General features: G+C 46.2%; 1 protein-coding gene across 1 annotated transcript; it reads right to left on the bottom strand.

Moving 5' to 3' along the window:
• Nucleotides 1-27,566, bottom strand: LOC144510250 (taste receptor type 1 member 3-like). Its single transcript, XM_078239743.1, has 7 exons — nucleotides 27,551-27,566; nucleotides 26,029-26,188; nucleotides 19,669-19,969; nucleotides 8,574-9,386; nucleotides 5,493-5,696; nucleotides 3,537-3,657; nucleotides 1-926 (listed from the first exon to the last, which is right to left on the bottom strand). The coding sequence occupies exons 1-7, from the start codon at nucleotides 27,564-27,566 to the stop codon at nucleotides 1-3; spliced, it is 2,541 nt and encodes an 846-aa protein (XP_078095869.1).
• Nucleotides 27,567-27,999: the final 433 nt, after the last annotated feature.

The following is a 27,999-nucleotide window of genomic DNA, read 5'->3' as shown; positions in this document are numbered from 1 at the left end:
TCATTGACATTCCTTCCTTGATATTTGTAGACCATAAATTTGAAAATATTCAGGAGTGTTGTGCTGTGGTTTAAACCAAATAATAGAACATTTTGGGATGAAATAAGCAGCAAGAATTGCAAAAGAACTGAGGAGTGAGGCAGAAATCTGAATGACAGGTGCATACTCCTTGTTTACTGCAGGATAGATTGGGATGAAGCAGAGCCAGGTGGTGGTAAAAAAGAGCATGGAGACACTGATCTCTCGGGCCAGGTTGTAGGTTTCAGCTGGGGTCTGGATCAGAAAGGTACACATGAAGCAGGCCACTGCCTGTAGGCCGCTGTACCCCAGCATTAGCCAGAATATTACCTCTGAATCACTCTTACAGAAGAGGACAAGAATGTCTTCAGAATTGCCTGTTGTCTTCATCAGAAAGTCACCATCTGTGTTCAGCCAAAAATAGCAAATGGCACCTTGCCCCCCAAGGCTGACACAGATGGTGATGTACTGGCCACTTTGTTTATATCTGTGCAACAAAGACTTGGTTAAGCCAGTGAACTCAGTGCTGAGCAAGATCTGCATCGAGTTGACTAGGAGAGTTGAGATACAGATAGTGAGGCTGAAGGCAGTGACTGGCTGACGTGATTTACAGATGAATTCTGATGGTTCACCGAGGTACAGCAATATGCTGCAACATAAGAGAGCCAGAGAGGTTAGGGTGACTATGTTCATCTTCCCCCCAGTACCTTCCACAATTGGAGCATTAGAGTTCAGTAGGAAGACCACCATGACAGTTAATATCAGTGAGAGCTCGAGCACCATGAACAGGAGCATAGCCACACCAACAGGTGAGTCCCAGGACAGGTACTGCAAGGTTTTCTTAAAGCAGGCAGGGCTTTTAGGTGGTGACCACTCATCAGATTGACAGTCATTGCATGAAAAGCCATCTGTAACAGAAAAATCAAACAGTCACTTACAAAACATACCCGAAAGATGAACAAGAAATCCTTTGTATCCATGCGCAGTGATCATCCTACCCAAACACTTGATTAGATTATTTCCATTAAAACTGAAGTAAATGAGAATCATAAATGAACTCTACAATAACAGGAATCATACCTAGTGCAAAGGAAGATAGTTGTGATTTTTGGAGGCCAATCATCTGAGCTTCAGGACATTGCTACAGACGTTCCCCAGGACGATGTTCTAAGCCCAATCATCATCAGTTGTTTCATCAATTACCTACCCTCTATCGTAAGATCAGAAATAGGGATGTTTTCTGGTGATTACACTGTTTTCTGTTCTATTTGTAAGTCCTCAGATAATGAAGCAGCCCTTTCCTCGCATGCAGCAAGGCTAGCATAGTGGTTAACACTGCTGCCTCACGATGCCAGGGACCCGGATTCTCCCTGTGTCTGCGTGGGTTTCCTCCGGGTGCTCCAGTTTCCTCCCACAGTCCAAAGATGGTTAGAATGCAAGTCTTCCAACCATTATTTTGCAAATTGAGTTTGTGTCTTTATATGCCCTGTTTGTGAACAGAACTCCCACTTACCTGACGAAGGAGCAGCGCTCCGAAAGCTAGTGGTTTTTGCTACCAAATAAACCTGTTGGACTTTAACCTGGTGTTGTGAGACTTCTTACTGTGTTTACCCCAGTCCAACGCCGGCATCTCCACAATATGTGGGATTACAGGGATAGTCCGGGGGAGAGGGCCTGTGTAAGATACTCAGTTGGAGAATAGGTGCAGACTCACTGGGCTCTTCTGTACTATAAGAATTGTATGATTCTATAACAACATTCAGCCTTGCGCAAGTAATATTCAAGCTACATAAGTATTAGGCAATGACCATCTCCGACAAGAGAGTCTAGCCATCTTCTCCTTGACATTCAATGGCATTACCATCACCAAAATCCCCACCATCAACATCTTGTGAATCACCATTAACCAAAACTTTAACCTAACCAGCCGCTTAAATATTGTGGTTACAAGAGCAAGTCACATGCTGAGTATTCTGTGGCAAGTAACTCCCCAAAGCCTTTTAACCATCTACAAGATATTGGTCAAGAATGTGATTGAAAACTCTAGACTTGTCTGATGACTACAGCACCATCCAGATCAGAGAAGCTCATTTGATTGACACCCATCCACAAAGTAGCTGAGGTGCATAACACTTACTGCATGGACTGCAACAAATCGCAAAGAATTCACCATCTTGAAAACCTTGATTTCTACCACCTGGAAGATCAAGGGTAGCAGGCACGTGGGAACACCCCATCTGAAAGTTTCCCTTCAAGCCATCATGGCTTGGAATCTTGCATCCTGGCTGTAGCTCACACATGTGTATCTTTACACATAAACCTGTGACCCATCTATATTTGGACTTCGGATCATGGAAAGTTTGCTGCACAGAAAGTAGCTACTTAGCCATGTCTGTGTCGCCTGAAAAATGAGCCACCCAGCCTAATCCCATTATCCAGCTTTTGGTCCATAGCCTTACATATTATGGAACTTCAGGTGCATATTCCTTTTAAATGAGTTGAGATTTCAGCCTCTACTACCCTTTCAGGCAGTGAGTTCCAGGCCCTTCCAACCCTCTGGGTGATTTTATTTTTCTTCATCTCCCCTCTAATTCTTCTACCAATCATTTTAAATCTATGCCCCCTACTGACAACTCTGTAAAACTAAATAGATCCTTTGCATGAGGCCCCTCACAATTTTGTACATTTCAATCAAATCTCCTCTCAGCCTCCTCTGTTCCAAGGAAACAACCCTAGCCTCTCCAATCTTTCCTCAAAGCTGCAATTTTCCACTCCTGGCAACATCCTCATAAATCCCCTCTGTACCTTCCCTAGTGCGATTACATCCTTTCTGTAAGGAGGTGACCAGAACTGCACATAATACTGAAGTTGTGGCTTAACTGATGTTTTATATAGTTCCAGCATAACCTTTCTGCTCTTATATTCTAAGTCTCAGTTAATTAAGCAAAGGATTCCATGAAGTCTTTTTAACCACCTTATCGACCTGTCCTGCTATCTTCAGGGGTCTGTGGATATTCACTCCAAGGTCCCATAAGTCCTCTACACCTCTCACTATCCTCCCATTTATTGTGCATTCTCTTGCCTTGTTTGACCTTCCCAAATGCATCACCTCACAGTTCTCTGGGTTGAATTCTATTTGCCACTTTTCTGTCCACCTGACCAGTCGACTGATAACTTCCTGCAGTCCCCAATGATCCTCCTTGCAATCAATCACGCAGCCAATTTTTGTGTCATCTGCAAACTTCTTGATAATGCCCCTTGCACTTTGATCCAAATCATTAATATATACCACAAAAAGCCGGGGACCCAGTCCTGAGCCTTGCCGTTCCCCACAGCAAACAGCAAAAAACACCCATCAACAAATACACTTTATTTTCTGGCATTGAGACAATTTTGTATCCAGTCTTTGTATCCAAGACTTCCTGCTGTAATTAACACATTTACAGAGAATGATCTGTTCAGATTCCTTTGCTTTTATCTAGTCCGTTGTAGGGCAGTAGATAAATAATCAGGCTCACCAGTTAAGTTCTGGAACGTTCCTCCTGGACAATCTTCACATTCAAAGCAGCAGGAATAAAGGCTGATGGCAATTTTCTTCTGCCCCAGGCCACAGTTCTTGGAACAATGGGATGGAGGTACCTGTCGATACAAGTAGTATGCTTGTTAATTCCTTACTCTTGGTGTACTGCATAGCCTTGCAAACATTGGAAGCCCAAGAGTTAATGGGTTCTCTGTGCACTAGACACTAGGATTAATTCCAACTGCTAATTCTGTTGAATGTACTGAGCCACTGACTACAATCAGAGATGTATTTACTGTACTAATTTGGACAGTCTGGATCGTAAAGCTGGTTAAACAGATTGAAGAAATCTGTTCAGATCTAGAGTTATTCTCTGACCCCATGGTAACATTTTTGCCTTAGAGCTCGTATGCATAATTCAAACTCCAGGATGGACAGTCCCAGGATGCAACCCAAGCTCCTTGATTGGATACCAGCCTATAACTCACTCCTGGGTATTTGTTAACTCTGTATAGAAGCAAATAAACCTTTTAATTAAAATCTAATTGAGGAGTTCTGGTGGTTTATTTATACAATAGCAAATACCCTAGAGGGAATTACAAGCTGGAACTCTAATGTTAAGTAACAGATATATTTAAATTCTGGGTCAAAGCGCTTTCAACAATAATGCATTCTAGAATTCAAAAAAAATGTTTACGATGAAGTCCTGAAGCAGAGAGCCACTGAGACTCTAGTTCAGAATTCTGGAGCAACATCTGATGGAAGATGCACATTCAGTGAGTGTGGCATTGCCTCCCGTACTCTCGTTCTGTATTGAATGAGCCCACAAAACCCTTCCTCGCTATTGGAGTAACCCCACCCCCAACAGCCAGTATATAGTCACTATGGAAGGAGTATTCACATTGTGACTTGTTGGACTGTTAATCAGCCTGCAAATGCTCTCATCACTTGGAAAAGTGATACAATTGATACGATAGCAACTTCCGTTACATAACAGCTTTAATCTAGGAAAGCATGCCAAGACACTTCACAAAAGCTAGAACAATGCGGGTTCAGGGATAGGACATGGGTAACCTTGGGCTAAGTTTGGCTTGATGGGCTAGGAGAAGAGGTAAAATTGCAGAGGCAGCTGAACAATAGTCTCAATATTAGTGAGAAAGAAGGCCATCAATTCCCTTTTTATTGTTGGAGGTGAGAATGGAGATGGGTAGAAGGTAAATTGTGGTGAATTCCAAGATGATCCTGGAACTGTGAACAGTTTAGCAGAGGAGTGCAGGACCTGATGGTCCAGCCCAATTGGGCAACAAATGGCTGAACCAAATAAACATTCAAATCTGTCCTTGAGTTAAGAGAGTGAAGATAGGGACAAGGGGGAATGAGCATTGTGAGAGAGAGAATAAGAACAACTTGCATTTATATAGCCCCTTCAAAGTAGTAAAACATCCCAGGGCACTTCACAGAAATACATTCAAACAAAAATCAGAAGAATAATCAGATAAAAATTTGACACTGACCCAAATGGTCATTCGTTTTTGGAATTCACTTCATCAAAGGGCAGTGGAGGTCTTTGAATATATTCAACGTAAGTTCAACAGATTTTTGACAAGGGAGGTAAAAGGTTATGGGGGACAGGCAGGAAAGTGGAGTTCAGGCCACAACCAAATCAGTCACAACGTTTTTGAATGGATTACCAGGCTTGATAGGCCAAATGGCCTACTCCTATTTCTAATGACTTCATGATCAAACACAGGGACATTAGGACAGGTGCCCAAAAACTTAGTCAGAGGAAGGTTTCAAGGACAGTTTTAACAGAGGAGAGCGTAGTGGTAAGATGAAAAGGTCTAAGGAGGAACCCCAGAATTTAGTGCCTAAATGTCTGAAGGCACTGCCAACAATGATGAAACAAATAGAATGGGGAAATGTATACTTTCATCCAAATGCTGCCCTAACTTACTGTATTGTCAACTGTTTTCCACTGAATCTGGGAGGTGTGAATGGTCAAGTGATCTTTGTAACTGCCGATCACTGGTAGTTTGAGTTGCCCTGCATGATGGATCCAGGTTATGATGTCGTAACCTCGCTGTGAGTTTCCTGCAGCATCGTAGTAAATTTTGGTGTTACTGATGGTGAAGTTAACTTGCTTCAACTTTTCCAGCAGCTGCTTAAAAAGAAAGTCAAGTATTGATCATTGCAGGAGTTGCTGGCCTGGAAATCCCATTACTGCTGTAAACAGACATAGCGCACTAGACCATTAGTGCTGACTCAGGTAACATGTAATATTCACTTTGTCCACTGATATTTGGCAGTAGGTGCATCACTGGCCCACCTGTGCACACTAATTCCTCACTATCAGGTTGGAAGGTGAGGAGGTTGCTTACCATTTGAAACACGGGCTCTGCACAGCTGAATATGTAGACCATTATTTCCAGGGCTTTTGTACATTTCAGGATGAGAGAACTCCAGATTTATCACAGCAAGAACTAGGTGACCCTGGATCACCAGAAAAAGCTATGCGTGAGTTGGAGGGAAGGGAGAAGTCTGGCTGTTTTAAAGTGGGATTTGATAAAGAGAGATACCCGCCTCACCCTTCGCTCTTTCACCTTTGCACTGAACATTTGACTCTATCTCTACATTTTATAATTCTCTGCATATTAAATTCAAACAATTCATTCATTCTTCAGAAGATATAACTATTTTGTGGACATTTCTCAAACACCCATCCAAGACCTGAAATTCCCTCATTAACATGTACACACTTCTGTTTGACAGCAGCACTCTACCAAGTCCCATGACCTCCCCATCACAGACTTCCAAAACTCTTTCCCCATTATAATGAAAGCAAATTACTGCGGGTGCTGGAATCTAAAACAAAAACAGAAAACGCTGGAAAATCTCAACAGGTCTGACAGCATCTGTGGAGAGAGAACAGAGCTAACTTTTCAAGTCTGAATGACCCTTCATCAGACCCCATCCCCATTAACTGCAAGGGAATAAGCCTTCCGTCAAGGGTGTGCCAGAGGTCTCCAACTGCCTGAACTGCCAGTTAGCCAGATCATGCTTTTGATCATGGATTTTCTGAAGCAGCAGTGCCCATGTGCAACAAGACTTGGACAACATTCAGGCTTAGGCTGATAAGTAACATTCCTGCCACACAAATTACAGACAGTGACTATCTCCAACAAGAGAGAATCTGGCTATCTCCTGTTGACGTTCAATGGCATTACCATCGCAAAATCCCCCACTATCAACATCCTGGGGATTACCATTGACCAAAACTGAACTAGACCAGCCACACACATTCTGTGGTTACCAGAACAGGTCAGAGGCTGGGATTTCTGTGGAGTGCAACTCACCTCCTGACTCACCAAAGTCTGTCTGCCATTACAAGGCACAAATCAGGAGTATGATGGAATATTCTGCACTGGCCTGGATGAATGCAGCCTCAACAACACTCAAGAAACCATCCAGGACAAAGCAACCCACTTGATTGGCACCCAATCCACTACCTTCAACATTCTCTCCCTCCACTAGCAATGCACAGTGGCAGCAGTGTGTACCATCTACAAGATGCACTGCAGCAACTCACCAAGGATCCTTCAACAGCTCCTTCCAAACACACCTAGAAGAACAAGGGCAGCATATGCATGGGAACACCATCACCTGCAATATCTCCACCCCCCCCCCACCCCTTCAAGAACAGCTTCTTCCCTGCTGCTGTCAGACTTTTGAATGGACTTACCTTGCATTAAGTTGATCTTTCTCTACATCCTAGCTATGACTGTAACACTACATTCTGCACTCTCCCGTTTCCTTCTCTATGAACGGTATATTTTGTCTATATAGCGCACAAGAAACAATACTTTTCACTGTATGGTTAATACATGTGACAATAATAAATCAAATCAAATCAAACCACACACCATCCTGAAATGTATTGCCATTCCTTCACTGTTGCTGGGTCAAAATCCTGGAACTCCTTCCCTAACTGCACTGTGAATGTACCCCTACACCACATAGATTGCAGAAGTACAAGAAGGCAGCTCACCACCACCTTCTTAAGGGCAATTAGGGATGGACAATGAATGCTGGCCTAACCAGTGATATCCACATCCCAGGAATGAATGTAAAAAAAGCAGTTCTGTGTAAGCATTTGACCATATCTGGAGGTCAAGCCCAGGACTTAAAATGAACTTTTCCAGTTCATTTTAAGGCAAGTCCAACCCACAGCACCACGATCTCCACCATAGGTAGGGCAAGGAGGTAGACCCCAAATTGACCCCAGCCAGAAAGCGATTGAACCCCATGCTATTGGCACTAGTCTGATCTACATGAGCCAGCCAGCTGTCCAAGAAGACCAAGTTGCTGTGACACATACATGTTTTGGTCTGGAGCTATGAATAGTGATGGAAGAGGATCTAATGTTCTTTCCATCACATGGCGAACAGGAATCTCTCCTCGTCTTACCACCTGCCATTGGCAAATGTTGGAAGGATTTGCAGATTAATATTGTTTGGCCTGTTATGAATGCACCTTTCTTGAGCATCAAATCCTGGGGTAGGATTGAACATGGATATTCCGGTTCTGAGGCCGGGATGCTACCCATGAAAACTCCACATTTAAAACACTATTAGCCTCAAGCTTAGACCAGCAAGTTTCCTGCCCTGTTCAAGGTTAGAATCAACTCCAATGGCCTGAAACACCCTGACTCAAACTAGCCCAGAGTTACTGAGTGTCTTCTCTCCATACCCTGTCATTACCCATGAGAAATTAGTTTGGCCAATCTCAATCACTTTCTAGTGGCCCTGGGCTGAATGTAAAACTGATGAAGTTCACCAACAACACTCTGGTTAGAGGCTGTAATCACTATCTAGGAGCCATGTAGTCAGAGGGTGTGGTCACTACTGAGAAATCTGGTGATTAGGTCCTATAGTTAGATGGTGCATACATTAAAAACTGTAATCACATTTTTAAAGCATAATTTCAGGGTTGTCATGACTCTATGGACCTGAGCACAAACAGTAAGAGAATACTATACCTGCCAGTTGTACCAGCTGGCTGCATTTTGGCATCTTCCATTGTGGCACTTGAGCAAGGCATGGAGTGCATGTGCAATGCTGTACACTGCCGTGTATACACTGAAGGTGGTCCGTCTCACTGGCTGGTCCAACACCACCGACAAGTTGCTGGGCTCCAGGTACTGAATCGCATTGAGCAGCTGACCAGAAGATTCTGTGGGGTATGGCCAAAAAGGAAAGAGCTGATTGCCACCAAGCTCCGCACTGAGGTTCTGCTCCTTTGTGTCCCTGATATTAGTAAGATGGTTTAAAACATAATCCGTGAAACCTGGCATTCTCCCGCTGTCAATGACTGTACCAATCACGGTGCCAATGGTTTCAATATCTGGTATGTGAGTAACAACTGTTGTCTTGATCCAGGCCTCGCTTCCAATCCAGACCTTCCTGGTGATGTTCATCTTAACCACTTGTTTCAAAAATTCGTGAGCGGGTCCCTCACTGGCAAAGAGGACGATAGCATTGACATTCATCTGCCTGATCTTGCCCACAATTTCGGAGATTTTTTGCTTGGAGTTGGGTAGGCTGAGGTAAGTGGGAATCATCTCAATGTAGCCTATGCAGATACCATGGAACAATGCGTATTCTTGAACCAATTCTATGCCCTGCCGCCCATACTCATCATCACTCCCGATTCCAGCAATCCAATTCCAGTTGAACTTTCTGATGATGGAGACAATGGCCTTGGCTTGGTTTCGATCGCTCGGCATTGCCCTCAGAAAAGATGGGTAAATCTTCTTGTTGCTCAGTTGCTCACTTGAGGCCCCATAACTAATCTAAAAAGTGATGAGAATCCATGATTATATCACCACATTGCTGCCTCCCCATCCAAAACAGCCTTTTCTACACATATACCGCCCCCGACCCCCCCCCCCCACCACCACCACCCTCCACCTTCTGTCCAGTCGGGTACAACTATGGCCTGTGCTCCATTGAATCTGAAACTAAAGCAAAATACTGAATACTGGAAATCTGAAATAAAAACAGAAAGTGCTGCAAATAATCAGTAGATCTGACAACATCTGTGGAGAGAGAAACAGACCTGAGACATTGGGAGGCATTTTACGGCCACGTTACGCCTGTTTATTGGTGGGAACATGCTGTAAAATCGGTCATAAAGCGGCTAGTGCGAATGGCGCCCGTTTTTGCGCCAATTCCCCCCGTACCAGGGGAAAATATCAGTGTGATTGGGAGTCCGCCGAAAATGGGTGAGACATCATTTTAAATGTTTTTGCATGCATCATAATGTCATTAGCGATTTTTACTCCCAATCGTCCCAGCTCGCCTGCCTTTACGACCGCATTCGCCACAGCCGGATCGATCTGGAAAACACCTCCTCGATAAAAGTCGGATTCTGGCGCTTGATCAGTGAGAGTGAGCGAGGAGGTAAGTCTCAGCGTTCAAACTGCTGTTCAGAGAAGGTTGTTTCGTGGTGGCCATATTGTGTTTTGGATTGGGGGAGCTGCGAGGGTTGGGGGGGGGGTGGGTGGCACGGGTGGCTGTTGTTCATCACGGAGTCCAAACTTGGACTCTCAGCACGGACCCTGGGTCTGAGGGCTGACCTCTCGTCTTAGGGATGCTTCTGGGTCCTAGTGCAGGCAGCAGGAAGCACTGTTGCAGGTGGAGAATGTGATGGAAACTCTTTGAACTGGCAGTGCTGCAGCCTCAGGACCTGTCAAGCAGCAGTATCTGTGGTCACTACTGCATGGGTTCTGAGTGTGTGTTAGTTGGGGGTGGGGGGGGAATCTGTGTTGCTGGGGAACTGTGGGGGGAATGGGGAGTCTGAGTTGCTGGGGGGCTGTGGGGTGGGAATGGGGGGGTCTGTGTTGCTGGGGGCTGTGGGCTGGGAATGGGGGGGTCTGTGTTGCTGTGGGCTGGGAATGGGGGGTCTGTGTTGCTGGGGGAGACTGTGGAGTGGGAATGGGGGGTCTGTGTTGGTGTGGGGCTGTGGGAGGGGAATGGGGTTCTGTGTTGCCGGGGGCTATGGGGGGGGGAGGGGGTGGGTGGAGGGGCAGGAATGGGGCGGGGGGGGGGGTCTGTTGGTAGTGTGGGCGCGAGCAGAGTTCTTTAACCTCATACAGGAGTTCGGACGTCTTGTTAAAGTTGTACAAGACATTGGTAAGGCCACACTTGGAATACTGTGTACAATTCTGGTCACCCTATTATAGAAAGGATATTATTAAACTAGAAAGAGTGCAGAAAAGATTTACTAGGATGCTACCGGGACTTGATGGTTTGAGTTATAAGGAGAGGCTGAATAGACTGGGATTTTTTCTCTGGAGCGTAGGAGGCTGAGAGGTGACCTTATAGAGGTCTATAAAATAATGAGGGGCATAGACAAGGTAGATAGTCAATATCTTTTCCCAAAGGTAGGGGAGTCTAAAACAAGAGGGCATAGGTTTAAGGTGAGAGGGGAGAGATACAAAAGTGTCCAGAGGGGCAATTTTTTCACACAGAGGGTGGGAGTGTCTGGAACAAGCTGCCAGAGGTAGTAGTAGAGGCGGGTACAATTTTATCTTTTAAAAAGCATTTAGATAGTTACATGGGTACAATGGGTATAGAGGGATATGAGCCAAATGCGGGCAATTGGGATTAGCTTAGGGGTTTTAAAAAAAAAGGGCGGCATGGACAAGTTGGGCTGAAGGGCCTGTTTCCATGCTGTAAACATCTATGACTCAATAACCTCTCCATCGGTCTCGCCCCTTCCCAAAATCCCCCCGTCCCCCTTCAAATTGACGAGATGGCTTTTGGAATGCAGCCCATTGATCTTGCTGTTCTTTTGGTTGCTGCTGGAGCTGGGGAGGAGGAGCAAGAGGATGAATTGCAGACAGAGGAGGCCCAGGCCTTACTACTCGCAGGAGGAAAGAGAGTTGGTGACCGGAGGCAGGATGTGGCCGCCATTCGCTACGGGATGGGCAGGAAAAGGAGGGAGTGGAGACCCCGACAGTTCTGCGCGCGAGTGTCCTTTGAGCAACTGTCGGAAATTGCGTGCCGCCGGTGGCTCCGGCTCCGCAAGGAGGCAGTGCAACGCTTGTGCCATTTGTTGCAGGATCTTGCACCTCGGGCACCCACTCCCGGTGGCTGTGAAATTGACGGCCACCTTAAACATTTACGCCACCGGGTCCTTCCACACCGCCAGTGGAGACCTTTGTGGCATTTCACAATCATCCGTCCACAAGTGTGTGAAAAAGGTCAAAAATGCCCGGGCTGGCCAGTATATCAAATTTGACCTGGACCAGGCCTAGCAGGAAGCTTGGGTTGCAGGATTCGCAGCGATCGCGGGGGATGCCAAATGTGCAAGGGGCTATAGACTGCACCCACTTCACCCTCAAGACCCAGGTCAAGAATCCAGGAAGATTCATGAATAGAAAGGGCTGCCATTCAATAAACTTGTAATTGGTGTGTGATCATCAGCTCAATATTATGCATGTCTGCGTCAGGCACACCGGCAGCTCACATGACAGCTTCATATCAAGGAGTTTGAATATCCCGGAAGTCTTTGGGGAGGAGACCAGGGTGCAGGGATGGCTCGTGGAGGACATGGGGTACCCGCTTCGGACTTGGCTGATGACGCCTGTGCAGAGGCCTGAGAGTGAGGTGGAGACCCAATATAATGAGGCCTACGTTGCCACCCATTCAATAGTGGAGTGGTGCATAGGGCTCCTCAAAATGCGGTTCAGGTGCCTGGACTGCTCTGGTGGGGCCCTCCAACATAGCATCCTGATAGTGTCCTGTATTGTGGTAGTGTGCCCTACACAACCTGGCGCAGCAGCGAGCAGACCTTCTTGAGGAGGATGACGAGGAGGCCGGGTGTCACTGGGGAGGAGGCCACCGAGCAGGAGGAAGAGGAGGAGGAACAGCAACACCACCCAGGCACTGAAGGGCTGGCGGTAGCCAGGGTCAGGCATGCGAGGGCGGCGAGGGAGGCCCTGATCAACACTAGCTTTGGGCAATAAGAGGCTGTGTTGCCTCCTGTGGGTTCCCTTCTCCCGTCCCCCCCTCCCCCGTGCTCCCCGGAGTCCGACAATCTCCTGCAACATTGTAACACCAGAGTAGTGGGCTTGGGTACGCTGTGTTACTGAGTTTCTTTGGCAGCCAGGAGGGTGATGACGGCTCGTTAGGCACCATTGTGATGATGCCTTGGTGCAAAGTAGTCTGATTCCTACCTGTGGTCCACATCTTGGTAGTGGGCCCAGGTGCCAGTATGCATGTGGATCCCCATACTGGGCCCTGGGGTGGGTGGGATGGGCGAGGGGAGGGAATCTCGTGGGTTCTGGGGATGCCATGGCAGATGCTGCAAGTCGCTATCAATGTATGCCACCCACTGTAGCCAGTGATTTATTTGAGTGCCTTCATTTTCTTAGTGACACAGTGTTGAGGGGCCTCCCCCACTGACATTAACATGAAAGATCCTTCTGGTGACCGTCTGGGTAAGAGCGATCCTGTTAGAGGCAAATCTGAGACAAATTAGTCACAAGTGGGTGGTGAAAAAACATTTATTGGTGACAATAAAAGTGTCTTATTGATAAATGCTAACATAAAAACATGAACAGGAAACATTAAAGTGCATAAATACTCTATCTACCTAGTGCTGCCCTTCACCCGTGCTATCTTAGTGCCGCTACAACTTCCCAACTACTTGGCCTACCACTACATCTCGGTGTCTTCCCAGAATGTACACCGGAGGTGGAGGTGGCCAGCTGCCTACCGCGCCCCAAGGCCTGTGATGCCCTTGGCGAGCGTGCTCTGGAGGGCCTGGACCTTGAAGGCCCTGGCCGGCTTCCAGGTGTCTGAGACGTATCCATGACACCCTCTTCATCCCGCTGCCCCTGAGATGTCCCGGTGTCAGGAAGGGGGGAGTCAGAATGTGTAGCCACAGCCACAGTCTCCTGGCTGGAAGGCCCTGGCACGGGCTCAAGTCCTTCCTCCTCCCTTAGGGTTCCTGTGGTCCCCTGGGTCACTCCATGGGACAGCGGTGCTTCTGCAGTGAGCTTCAGAAGCTCCAGCGTCACCTGGCCCTGCCAGTCCTGGAGGACCACCCGCGTCCTAGCCATGGCGGTCGAAACTTCTGCGATGGCCACTTGAGTCGGGGGCCACCTGTCAATGGCACCAGCAAGTGCCCTCTGAGATTGGGCCACAGTCTGCAGCCTTTCAGCTGTGCCTCAGCACTGTCCTGCTGGGTCTCTTGCAAGCTCTCTAGCCTCTCAGCCATGGGCCGTAGAATCTCGAGAAGCCTGTTGAGGCCCTCAGCTGTGCCTGCTGTGACTGGATCGTGGCCCTCTTGGACTCCGCCATGGCCTGCTGTGACTTGGCCATCACTTGGAACCTGCCACTCATGGTGAAGATCATCTGCCCCAGGCTTTCCACCGCAGACGCCACCCTTGCAGTGTTGGCCTGGGAACCACACAAGACAGGCAAAAGCTGGTCCACCTGAAAGCTTTGGTACTCCTCCCAACAACCTCTCAGTCGGTGCAATGTTGCCATCAGCCCTCCCTGCATTCCCTGGCTCTGCTGCTGCATGTCCAACAGCTGAGGGAGAAGTGATCTCAGAGGCCAGCTGAGTCCTCGCCTTCGGCAGGCCCCCGCATATCAGAGGCCTCGGACGTTTCCTCCTCCACCCGATATACATCAGAAGATGTGCCTCGCTACTAACTTGACCCACCGATGTGAGAGTCTCTGGGATGGTGACTTGAGAGGTGGAAACTGATGCAAAACTGGTGCCGGCCTTGAAGGTTCCTTCACCGGCTTCCTCCGAGGAATCCTCTGAGCTGTCAGGGGCAAGATGGGTGGGAGCAGCAGTGTGGGCCGCGATGCCAGATGGCCCAGGCGTGTTGGGGTCCCTTCCTGCAACACAGGACACAAAGTTCCGTGCAAGGGAGGGAGAGGAATCTGGGCTGCATGCAACTTACTTGATATTTTTCCGTAAAGTGGAAGATTGGCAGGTGCTCACTTCTATGCTCCAGCCCAACCATGCTGTCGCTAATGGCCCACACCCTCTCATCCACTGCAAGTTCCAGCACCCGCTCCTCAAAGGGGGTGAGGACTCGGAGGTCAGGCTCACCACCCCCTGCCTATGCCCTCTCCCGGCAGTTATGGGCATTCTTCTGCTGTGGGGACAGAAGGAACCATGAAAAGTCTGACAAGTCCTGCATGGTTTCAGGGGGTGCCCTCAGAGGGCAAGCGCTGTGATACTCTTGGGGGGAAGGGGAGGAAGGTGGTTGGGGGTCAGGGGCTGGAAGGATGCAGGCTGCTGGGGTGGGGAGATGTGGGGGTCATTTAGAGGAAAGATGCTAGATGAGGTTAAACACACACCGTTTTTGCCCTGATTAGGTCATTCATTTTTATCCGGCACTGCTTCCCAGTTCTCCAGGCCAGTACCCTGGCACTGAGACACGTGGCCACAGCCTCCCAGGCTGCGTTTGCATTGCTTCCCCTAGGACGACTTCCTGCTGGGGGGAAGAGGGTGTCCCGCCTTGCCTCCACTGCTTTCAGCAACCTGTCCAGGTTTGAATCAGAGAATCTGGGTGCTATCTTCCTCGAGGCCATTTCTTCCTGCACTGCCTGCCTGTCTGTCCATCCTTGGGGTTTTTATGGAGCTGTCCCTTGTTAGGGCAGTTCAGCCGCAGGCAGTTTGGGTGAGTCAAGTATCTGTTAAAGCATTCCAGCAAGTTTAATGCAATTTGCCTTGTTACCATGCAGGGGAAGCCAAGTCAGCACTTGCAGGTGGGACGGAGGGTGGGGGGTGGAATTTGTGCCTCTGTGATGATCGGGGGAGGGGAGATAGAGGGTCATGTCAGGCAGCCATTAGGGCAAGGGGGTGATGTGGGGGCCATGTGCAAGTGGGTCCAGTGGGGGGGGGGGAGTCTAAGGGGGTCATTAATGTTGGGAGGGGGGTCTCCGATATCCATAGAGGGGAGAGAGAAGCTGTCCCTGGCCCGGGAGGGTTCCGCCAGGAGAGCTGACTTATTTTTCTGCGCGTGCACAGTTTGTGGCTCTGATTTGTGCTGCAGGCTGTCTGCCGAATTAAGCTCTGTCCACTGCCTCTTGTGGCCAGAAACAGACTAGTCCAAAATTTCAGAGACAGAGTGCATAAAATTGGGTGTGAAAACTCACCCGAAAAACGGATCTGGAACTCTCCCATTTTCAGACTCACTGGACACTTAGAAAAAATCTCGCAAAATTCTGCCCATTAACTCTGTTTCTCTCTCCACAGATGCTGCAAGACCTGCTGAATGTGTCCAGGAATTTCCGATTTTACTGCCCCGAACTTGGCTCCCTCATTTCTTTTAAGGTTCAACACACCTCTTTCTGCATTGTGACAATTTTGTTGTCAAGATTCATTGCACCATTCTGTGCTCTAATGCATCCTTTCCCAACACTCTGGGTCTTTTTTCCATCAATCTGCCCTGTCAATGCAGGATTTTAAGTCTCAGACTTGTGTCACTTAATCTCTCCTTCCCAGTTCTCATCTCCTACAGCTTTAATTCTTGTACTTTCCTTGCATTTTGGACTTCAGCCAATAATTGTTTCTCAATTTAAGGGAATAAAATATATCTTCGCTGTGAACAAATTTTACATAGGAGCAACTTCCTCAGTGGTTCTCCCCAAGCTGTTTGATTGTCTATTTCACCCTCCAGTATTTCACAAAAGAGACAGTCTACAATGTCTGGTGCCAGACAATAGAATTGATTTTCCTACCATTTGTTCCCAAGTAACATTGAGTTTTGCACATTAGTAAAAGGAAGGGGTGAAGATTGAGTTTGCTGGCTCTCCATCCCTTGTGATTTTGGGGACACTGATGCTTGCAGAACTGTTTGAATGAGTCATGAGGAGTATGCCATAGCCTCATCCTTGACATAACATTAGGTGAACAACAGGCACTGGGAAACCATGACACTGTGGCCTTGATAACCTTGATACCATTGTCAATTATTGTAAAAACCCATCTGGCCCTTTCGGGAAGGAATCTGCCGTTGAGGTGAAGAGGGTGGAGTTAAAAGCACAGGTGATTCATTTTGGTAGGACTAATTTAAATGTGGATTACAGGGTCAAAGGTAGGGTTCTGAAGACTGTGGAGGAACAGAGAGATCTTGGGGTCCATATCCACAGATCTCTAAAGGTTGCCACTCAAGTGGATAGAGCTGTGAAGAAGGCCTATAGTGTGTTAGCTTTTATTAACAGGGGGTTGGAGTTTAAGAGCCGTGGGGTTATGCTGCAACTGTACAGGACCTTGGTGAGACCACATTTGGAATATTGTGTGCAGTTCTGGTCACCTCACTATAAGAAGGATGTGGAAGCGCTGGAAAGAGTGCAGAGGAGATTTACCAGGATGCTGCCTGGTTTGGAGGGTAGGTCTTATGAGGAAAGGTTGAGGGAGCTAGGGCTGTTCTCTCTGGAGCGGAGGAGGCTGAGGGGAGACTTAATAGAGGTTTATAAAATGATGAAGGGGATAGATAGAGTGAACGTTCAAAGACTATTTCCTCGGGTGGATGGGGCTATAACAAGGGGACATAACTATAGGGTTCGTGGTGGGAGATACAGGAAGGATATCAGAGGTAGGTTCTTTACGCAGAGAGTGGTTAGGGTGTGGAATGGACTGCCTGCAGTGAGAGTGGAGTCAGACACTTTAGGAACATTTAAGCGGTTATTGGATAGGCACATGGAGCACACCAGGATGATAGGGAGTGGGATAGCTTGATCTTGGTTTCAGATAAAGCTCGGCACAACATCGTGGGCCGAAGGGCCTGTTCTGTGCTGTACTGTTCTATGTTCTATGTGTTGCATCTCCTGTTCTTCCATGGGAACAGATCTAACATCACATTTGCTTCTTTTGCAAATCACTTTAAATCTCTGCCCTCTTCTTCTTGATCCATTTTCAAGCAGGAACAATTTCTCCCTGTCTACTCTGTCCAGCAGCCCCCCCCCCCCTCCATGATATTGAACATCTCTATCAAATCTCCTCTTAGCCTTCTCTCCAAAGGGAACAGTTCCAAATTCTCCAATCTATCCTCATAACTGAAGTTTCTCATCCATGGAACCATTCTTGTACACTTCTTCTGCACTCTCTCCAACACCTTTGCACCCTTCTTATAGTGTGGTGCCCAGAATTGTACACAGTTCTCCAGCTGAGGTCCAACTAGTGTCTTGTATAAGTTCAGCATAATCTCCTTGCTCTTGTACTAATGTCCTTATTAATAAAGCCGAGAATACTATATGCTTTTATTGACTGTTCTCTCCATCTGTTCTGCACCTTCAATGATCTATGCTTATATACACCCAGGTCCCTCTGCACCTACACCCCTTTCAGAATTTTACTCCTTATCGCCTCCTCCTGCCAAAATGCATCACCTCACACTTCTCCACATTGAACTTCATCTGCCACCTATAGAAATCATAGAATCATAGAAACCCTACAGTGCAGAAGGAGGCCATTCGGCCCATCGAGTCTGCACCGACCACAATCCCACCCAGGCCCTACCCCCACATATTTACCCGCTAATCCCTCTAACCTACGCATCTCAGGACTCTAAGGGGCAATTTTTAACCTCGCCAATCAACCTAACCCGCCCATCTTTGGACTGTGGGAGGAAACCGGAGCACCCGGAGGAAACCCACACAGACACGAGGAGAATGTGCAAACTCCACACAGACAGTGACCCAAGCCGGGAATCGAACCCAGGTCCCTGGAGCTGTGAAGCAGCAGTGCTAACCACTGTGCTACCGTGCCGCCTTACCAACAACCTGTCTATGTCTTTTTGAAGTTCTACAATGTCCTCTTCACAGTTTCCAATACTTCCAAGCTTTATGTTATCCTCAGACTTTGAAATTGCTCCCTGCACACCAAGATCTAGATCATTAATATATATCAGGAAAAATAAGGATTCCAATACCGACCCCTGGGGAACACCACTACAAACCTTCCTGCAGCCTGAAAAATATCCATTTACTGTATCTCTCTGCTTCCTATTATTCCGCTAATTTTGTATCCATGTCCCTTTTATTCCATGAGCTATAACTTTTCTCACAAGTCTGTTGTGTGGCACTGTATCAAATGCCTTTTGAAAGTCCATGTACACTATATCAACAGCATTACCCTCATTGACCCTTTCTGTTATCTCCTCAATAGACTTCAGCAAGTTAGTGAAACACAATTTCCCCATTTAAAAATCCATGCTGGCTCCTCCTAATCAACCCACATGTTTCCATGTGACTACTAATTCTATCTCGAATCATTTCTAGAAGCTTGCCCACCACTGATGTTAAACAGACTGATCTATAATTGCTAGAGGTTCCTTATAATCGTTTTTAAATTAGGGTGTAACATTTGCAATTTCCTGTCCTCTGGCACTTCCCTCGAGTCTAGAGAGGATTGAAAGATTATGGCCAACACCCTTGAAATTTCCTCGATTGAGGATAAAGGACAACATATCTAGTTTGGAAAGTTGCAACTTCAGAACAGATGTGACAGATATGCGAAAACTGGGAGAATGAAATAGAGTTTTCAAAGGAAGCTGAGTGTGAGGAAATGAAGTCAAGGTAGCTGTATGAGTCAGTGGGCTAATAGTAAATATTGGTTGATAATCTATCCCCAGAAATGAGGACTGAGTAGTTGAGGAATAGAAGAGTCTAGATGGACCATGACGATAGGGTGGAAATTTAAGGCAAAGTTGATTAAGTTTTCCAATTCAGGATGAGAGTAGGATAACTGTTACAGTTATTAATGTACTGGTAGATTGGTGAGTGACGGGTCTTGAATAGAACTGGAATAAAGAATGTTCCATATGTGAGCCTGGGACCTATATGGCTAGCATAAGACTGAGGAATATGAATTTGCCTTTGAGTGGTAATGTAAACTAGGTGATAGTGAATCCACAGTAAGTTTTACATCCAAGCAATTTATTTTTCTGTTGACTGCAATGGTGTGTCAACCTTGCTGCCAATTCACTATCACCCGTTGTCTGCTATCTCCTAAGATTAGTTTCTACCCTGGAGACTTTAACACTTAGTTGTCACAATATGAAAGGGGTTCATGTAGCAAACCATGAGAGCACAACTTACATGTGGAAATAAAAATAAGCTGCATAATTTGGCTGTGACTATCGCCTGTTCCGACGTCCAGGGTCCCAGCACAGCTATCACACGGTTCCTGTATTTTGTGTAGTTGCAGAGTATGTCAATCCCATTACTTTTGTCTTTCGATAAGAAAAGAAGGCTGGGCAGGAGGGAGGCCATTGTCTCAAAACAGTCATCATAGATTTCATAACCCAGCCGCACGTCCGGCAGAAGAGAGGTGGAGTTATTTATTTCATCAATCGCAAAGATCATCGCCAGGGACATTCCATAACCAAAGGGGTAAAAGCTTAAATAGAGATAAACGAGAAATTAATGGCATACGGATATTAGCCCGGAACACACAGCTCTAAAAACCAAAGGGAGACAGTAATAGAAAAAGTGGGGGAGAAAGAGAATAACAGAAAAAGACAGCAACTGAGAGGGGGAAGGAGGAAAAGAAAAGAAAGTGGGAGAAATAAAGACACTAATAAAGAGGAGAAAGATAGAGAGCAACAGAGAGGGAGAAAAAGAGGGAAAGGCAGAGGAGGAGGGAGAGAGACAGTAACGGAAAATGAACAAGAGGGAGTAACAGAACGGGAGAGACAGACAGTGTGGAAGAGAGACATACAGGCACAGATAGAAAGAGGGAGACAGGTGCTGACCTGGAGTGGCCCTGCCTTGGGGAGACATGGGGGCAATTTTCACTGAATAGGTATTTGTTTCCTCATTGACCACAGGTGAGACCCCAGAGGATTGGAGGATAGCCAATGTTGTCCCGTTATTTAAGAAGGGTAGCAAGGATAACCTGGGCAATTATAGGCCAGTGAGCTTGACGTCAGTGATAGTGAAATTGTTGGAGAAGATTCTTAAAAAGAGGATCTATTCACATTTGGAATTGAATGGTTTCATTAGCGACAGACAGCATGGTTTTGTACGAGGCGGGGTCATGTCTCACTAATATAATTGAGCTTTTTGAGGAGGTGACGAAAATGATTGATGAAGGAAGGGCTGTGGATGTTGTCTACATGGACTTTAGTAAAGCATTTGACAAGGTCCCTCATGACAGGCTGCTACAAAAGATTAAATCACACGGGATCAGGGTGAACTAGCTAGATGGATTCAGAACTGGCTTGGCCATAAAAAACACAGGGTAGCGGTGAAAGGGTGTTTTTCTGAATGGAGGTCTGTAACTAGTGGTGTTCCGCAGGGATCAGTGCTGGACCTCTGCTGTCTGTAATATATATAAAGAAAACATAGAAGAAAACATGGAAGAAAACATAGCTGGTTTGATTAGCAAGTTTGCGGATGATGCTACGATTGCTGGAGTTGCAGATAGTGATGAAGATTGTCAGAGAATACAGCAGGATATAGATTGGCTGGAAAATTAGGCAGAGAAATGGCAGATGGAATTTAATCCAGACAAATGCGAGGTGGTGTACTTTGGTATATCCAATTCAGGTGGGACCTATAAAATAAATGACAGAATCATCAGGAGCATAGACACACGGAGAGATCTGGGAGTACAGGTCCACAGATCCTTAAAAGTGGCAGCACAGGTGGAAAAGGTGGTGAAGAAAGCATATGACATGCTTGCCTTCATCAGATGGGGCATCGAATATAAAAATTGGCAATTTATGTTACAGTTATATAAAACATTGGTTAGGCCACATTTGGAATACTGTGTCTAATTCTGGTCACTACCAGAAGGATGTGGAGGCTTTGGAGAGAGTACAGAAAAGGTTTACCAGGATGTTGCCTGATATGGAGGATATTAGCTATGAGGAGAGGTTGAATAAACTGGGATTGTTCTCTCTGGAAAGATGGAGACTGAGGGACGACCTGATAGAAGTTTGTAAAATTATGAGGGGTATAGATAGGGTGAACAGTTGGAAGCTTTTTCCCAGAGCAGAAATGACAATTACAAGGGGGCACAAGTTCAAGGTAAAGAGGGAAAGGTTCAGTGGAAATGTGCGGGGGAAGTTTTTTACACAGAGGGTGATGGAGGCCTGGAATGCACTGCCAAGTGAGATAGTTGAGGCAGACACGTTAGCGACATTTAAGACTTATCTGGATAGACATATAAACAGACAAGGAATAGAGGGATACAGGTCTAGATAGGGCAACGTGATTGGCGCAGGCTTGGAGAGCCAAAGGGTCTGTTCCTGTGCTGTTTTGTTCTTTATTAAATCAGCAGCCAAGATTCTTTATTAAATCAGCAGCCAATCTGAAATGCCAACTTACCTGTATTTAGCACAAGATGCCATCTTGGTAAAGAAATAATCAGCACTAAGTTAGTTAAAATGATTGCCACTTAAAATGCATGATAGCATTCATTAAAGGGACTACATGACATTTTGGTGGCTCAATACTGCTTCAACAAACATTCTCTCCCAACAGAAACTAGCTATTTGCGAATAAAGAGAATGAGCTGTGTCACGCATGCCACCAGGAGAAGGGGAGTGCTTGATCATTGGCATTTTGCTCGGGATCCATCTTGTACTAGTTGAGGAATAGATGAGGCCAGGCAAGCAGTACCAGCTGCTGCAGGGGGTGGAGGTGGAAACAGGAGGGTCAGGTGGTATATTTTTCCTATGCAGGAACAGATATTCCTCCCCCTCCAAATCTTCCCCACCAGGACCTACTGTGCCACATTTAATAACTTACATTCACATTTGTTCTCAGTCTCTCTCAAGTAGGTCCAAGGAACCCACATTTATTGCTCCATGAAAATTGTGTCTAATCAACACTTGAATAACAAACCTGCAGATTTCTGGTTAGCGCCTGCAGGCATATTTAAATCATAATGATCATCAATTAGTCTGAAAATTGCAGACCAGATCTGGATGTTCAAACAAATGTTTCTTATCAACAGAACATTCATTTAGCATCTGCTTTTTGTTCTTTGACCAAAATAACCCCATTACTTCCAGTTAATCAGTGGCAGCCTGACTGACTGACCCATCATGCAATGCAGTTCTCTGCAGCACCCCCCCCCCCCCCCGCACCCCGTGAAAGACAGAGCTTGCATTTATATAGCACCTTTCATGAAATCAGAACATTCCAAATGATTCTACAGCCAATAAAATACTTTTAAAATAGCTTCATTGTTTCAATGTGGGAAGCACAGCAACCAATTTGCACATGGCACGCTCCCACAAACAGCAGTGTGCTAAATTATCAGAACATCTAGTTTTAAATGGTGTTAGTTAAGGGAGAAAGATTGGCCAGAACATTTTCCTTCTCTTCAAAATAATGCCGCAGGATCTTTTACATTTGTCTAAGAGATCGGAGAGGAATTTGGTTTAATATATAATTCGAAAGACAGTCCCTCTGACACTGCAGCCTTCCCTCAGTGCCCTGCTGAGAGTATTAGCCGAGATTATGTGCTCAAGTCACTGTAGCAGAGCTTGAATTCATAAACTTGCCTTCAATGGCTGACAACCCCACTGTGAGTACTCCACTAATTTTGGGCAGATTAGCAGCAAGCCGGATGGGGTGGGGTAGTGTTGATCCTTGTCATTTGCCATTATTCCTGTGATTTATTGCTGGAAGTAATGGTGGGTATTGTGATGCCAAACACATATATTAGTGGGCACCTTTATGTTATGATTAGGGATGTCCAACATCACATTTTTCATTATCATTGCAAATGTTTAAATTACAACAAATAATCTTATTGTGAAGGAGCAGAAAAGTTTCCCATACTTCACTCTCATCCACCCCCTCACCCCACTTACTGGCTTAAACACCAACCTCACTGGCACTGCCCTGTAGATTACAGCCTGACGTTCATCCTCTTCAAAGGGGCCAGGCAGCAGGTGAAGTCTTTCAATGTTAAAGGGGATCTCCCCAGTGAATCTGATAGCCCACTGTCCATCAAAGCACTTCAAAGATGTTTCAGAGCAGTTGGGCCTTATGCGAGAAAGCATGGGGATCTCCTGGGTAAAAGGAGTCATTCAACACCTGGAGCTTATGACATTAGTAAGAAGTTTAACAACACCAGGTTAAAGTCTAACAGGTTTATTTGGTAGCAAAAGCCACACAAGTTTTCGGAGCCCCAAGCCCCTTCTTCAGGTGAGTGGGAATTCTGTTCACAAACAGGGCATATAAAGACACAAACTCAATTTACATGAATAATGGTTGGAATGCGAATACTTACAGCTAATCAAGTCTTTAAGATACAAACAATGTGAGTGGAGAGAGCATCAGGACAGGCTAAAGAGATGTGTATTGTCTCCAGACAGGACAGCCAGTTAGACTCTGCAGGTAGACAGGTATCAGGTAAACCCGATATGCTGCAGGAAAGGATGTCCCGAGGCATGGTACATTGGGGAAACCATGCAGACGCTGCGACAACGGATGAATGAACGAACACCGCTCGACAATCACCAGGCAAGACTGTTCTCTTCCTGTTGGGGAGCACTTCAGCAGTCACGGGCATTCGGCCTCTGATATTCGGGTAAGCATTCTCCAAGGCGGCCTTCACGACACATGATGGCGCAGAGTCGCTGAGCAGAAACTGATAGCCAAGTTCTGCACACATGAGGACGGCCTCAACCGGGATATTGGGTTCATGTCACACTATTTGTAATCCCCACAGCCTGCCTGGACCTGCAGAGTCTCACTGGCTGTCCTGTCTGGAGACAATACACATCTCTTTAGCCTGTCCTGATGCTCTCTCCACTCACATTGTTTGTACCTTAAAGACTTGATTAGCTGTAAGTATTTGCATTCCAACCATTATTCATGTAAATTGAGTTTGTGTCTTTATATGCCCTGTTTGTGAACAGAATTCCCACTCACCTGAAAAAGGGGCTTGGGGTTCTGAAAACTTGTGTGGCTTTTGCTACCAAATAAACCTGTTGGACTTTAACCTGGTGTTGTTAAACATCTTACTGTGTTTACCCCAGTCCAACGCCAGCATCTCCACATCATGCTTATGACATTAACCAGGGCCAATCCCTACTGTGGAATGGAGAGCTGTGGTGATTTTGAAGGCCTCCAGGTGCCTATGGGGCATGGTTATCAAATTGACCAGGGCACTTCAAAGGTTTTAACAGACAGAGACAATAATGAATATCTTTACCAGAATGATGCCTGAATTCACCATCCTGAGAACGAGCACCACTTTTTCCAGGGTGACAAAGACAAGATGAGCCTGTAGACTACTATCCCGGGGAAGAGTTGCAAGGTCAAGCCCCAGCCCAAGCCAACTCAACCCCCATGTCCCTTGGAGGGACCTTTTTTTCTGCAGTTTAGCAGTGGCAGAGGGGCACATGGGCACATTACTTACCTTCCTATCCCCGTCCACAGAGTCTACGGTGCCAGGTCAGGGTGTCACTGCCAAGGGGCAGTGCAAGGTAGGCAGTGCCATGGGGTGGTCTTGAAGGGATGCTCTAAGAGGATGGGGCCTGAGGGCATCCCATCTCAGTGTCTCTCTTGTGAGGGAGGGTGGGTGGGTGGGGGTGCTGGTGAGGTCCCTGACCACGGGCGTTTGGGGGTTGATGGAGGTACCCTCACAGTTGTGGGGTGGGGGGGGGTGACCTCTTTCAGTGATGAGGGGGAGGATGCCCCTCTATGCTGAGGGGTTGGGGGTGCTCCCCTTGTCAGTGGGGGTTACCATGTTGTGGAGGAACACAGTGGAGGGAGGCCTGCCTCTCAGCGCTGAGATCAGGTGCCCTTTCAAAATAGCACCCCGATCTCTGTACAGCGTGTCTCACGTTATCCATATTTTTAAATTCCAAAGGTCATGAATCCCACCTAGCAAGCGTTGCTAATGCCAGCAGGAAACATTCTGTTTGTCCTGCTGGCAGGAGCACTCAGAGTGCAGAAGGGTGAATCGCACCCCACGACTTAAGGGCTTAATGAGTTTGTGTCTTTATATGCCCTGTTTGTGAACAGAACTCACACTTACCTGATGAAGGAGCAGTGCTCCGAAAGCTAGTGGATTTTGCTACCAAATAAACCTGTTGGACTTTAATCTGGTGTTGTGAGACTTCTTACTTAATTTATGAGGGCAGCCTTATGGACTAGGTTGATTTGAAGATTGAGTAGTGTTCTAATTGAGGTGTTTATAATAATAATAAAAGGATTCAATAGAATAAGTACAGATTCTCACTGATGGGAATATTAGAATAAGGAAACATGCTCTTAAAATTATAGCCAGGACATTTAGGAGTGAGATCAGGAAGTAGTTTTTTATACGAAAGGTAATGAAAGTTGAGAGAGTCAACACCTTCAAGAGAGTAGGGATCTGAACCCCAGTGAGAGTCAGCACTTTCTGGAGAGGAGCCAAACCCCAGTGGGAATCAGCACCTTCAGGAGAGAGAGAATTTAATGTTGCCCCATCAGAGTATGGTTCCTTACCTTTCACATGTCACCTCTTCAGGCTTCGACCGATGAGTGAGCCCAACTGCAATCGTATGAAAAGGGAACAGAGCTCCTATATTGTAGTCCCCAGGCAGCGTGTATATTGCATCGATTCCATTAAGCCTCTGAGTCTCAGTCACAGAACCCTTGCCCATCACTAAATAGAAAAACAACTGTAAGACACAGCAAATCATTTCAAACCACAACAAATATCTCCACACTGATGGGATTCTTCTGTGTAAACAGAAACTCTTTGATTTTAGTTATGAACGTTTAGTCGTTGTTCTTTTAAATCAAATAATCATGCGACCTCATTTGAAGGGTATTTGCATTTCTTACATGTACTGAGCAACATCCAAAGTCAAACCGGCAATGGAACGATATTTCAAATTAAAAATAATCCAAGGTCAGTTTTTTTTAACCTAGGTCGCGTAAGGAGAAAGGCTAAATAGCGAAAGGCCAAATTCCTATCATAGCCCTACGTTGATAAGAGTGTGGGGACAGAGAAGACCATGAAGTCCCATAGATTAAGATTATATACTCATCTTTTCAACATCCCTCAACCCTACCTTTTTAAAAAATTAATTTACAGGATCACTTTCATGCCAGTAGTCATTACCCTTGAGAAGGTGGTGGTGAGCTGCCTTTTTGATCATCTGCAGTCTCTGAGGTGTAGGTACACCTACAGTGATAGGCAGGAAGTTCCAGCATTTTGACTCAGTGACAGTGAAGGAACGGTGATATATTTCCAAATCAAGATGGTGAGTGACTTGGAGGGGAACTTCCAGGTATTCCTAGGTATCTGCTGCTGTTATCCTTCTAGTTGGTAGTTGTCATGGTTTTGGAAGGTGCTGTCAAGGGAGTCCTGGTGAGTTTCTGCAGTGCATCTTGTAGATGACACACACGACTGCTGCTGTTCATTGGTGGTGGAGGGAGTGAATGTTTGTTGAAGGGGTAGCAATCAAGCGGGCAGCTTTGTCCTGGATGGTATTAAACTTCTTGAGTGTTGCTGGAGTTGCACTCATCCAGGCAAATAGAGAGTATTTAATCACATTTCAAACCTGTGCCTTGTAGAAGTGGACAGGCTTTGAGGATCCAGGAGGTTAGTTGCATGCCGCAGGTGTCCTAGCCTTTGACCTGCTCTTGTAGCCACAGTATTTATATGGCTAGTCCAGTTCAATTTCTCATCAAATAATCATTTGAGGGGTATTTGCATTTCTTACATGTGTTGAGCAACATCCCAGGATGTTTATACCTCCATATCCCTCAACTTCACCAACCCATCTCCTTCCCATTTCCCTCAGCTGCATCCACGATGTTATTCAAAATTTAGTAAGAAGTCTCACAACACCAGGTTAAAGTCTAACAAGTTTATTTGGCACTAGCTTTCGGAGTCTCAGGCTCCTTCATCAGGTGAGCGAGGACCTGCGCCCACAAACAGGGCACATACGGACACAAACCCAACCTACAAGACAATGGTTGGAATGCGAGTCTCCACAGGTAATCAAGTCTTGATTACCTGTGGAGACTCGCATTCCGACCATTGTTTTGTAGGTTGGGTTTGTGTCTGTATGTGCCCTGTTTGTGGGCGCAGGTCCTCGCTCACCTGATGAAGGAGCCTGAGACTTCGAAAGCTAGCGCCAAATAAACCTGCTGGACTTTAACCTGGTGTTGTGAGACTTCTTACAGTGCTTATCCAGTCCAACACCGGCATCTCCACATCATTCAAAATGTATCCATCGACCAATATCACAAAGACATTATTCATCGAAACATAGAAAATAAAAGCAGGAGTAGGCCTTTCAGCCATTATTACATCGCTGTTTGTGGGAGTTTGCCGCCTCCAATTTGGCTGCCGTATTTCCTACAACTGTGATTTCCTACAACTAAAGTACATCATTGACTCATTGGCTTTAAAACCTTTGGGACATATCCCAGGGTTGTGAAAGACAGTATATAAAATGCAAG

This window comes from Mustelus asterias, chromosome 22, assembly GCF_964213995.1.
Source record: "Mustelus asterias chromosome 22, sMusAst1.hap1.1, whole genome shotgun sequence".
Taxonomy (NCBI): domain Eukaryota; kingdom Metazoa; phylum Chordata; class Chondrichthyes; order Carcharhiniformes; family Triakidae; genus Mustelus; species Mustelus asterias.
This window is presented reverse-complemented; position numbering and strand designations above follow the sequence as displayed.

Excerpts from the sequence above, each read along its gene's own strand:
- LOC144510250 (XM_078239743.1), bottom strand. Across the intron at positions 9,387-19,668 it reads GCTTATTTTTATTTCCACAT|ATTAGTTATGGGGCCTCAAG; the intron begins GTAAGTTGTGCT and ends ATCACTTTTTAG. Across the intron at positions 5,697-8,573 it reads CCAGCTGGTACAACTGGCAG|CTGCTGGAAAAGTTGAAGCA; the intron begins GTATAGTATTCT and ends CTTTTTAAGCAG.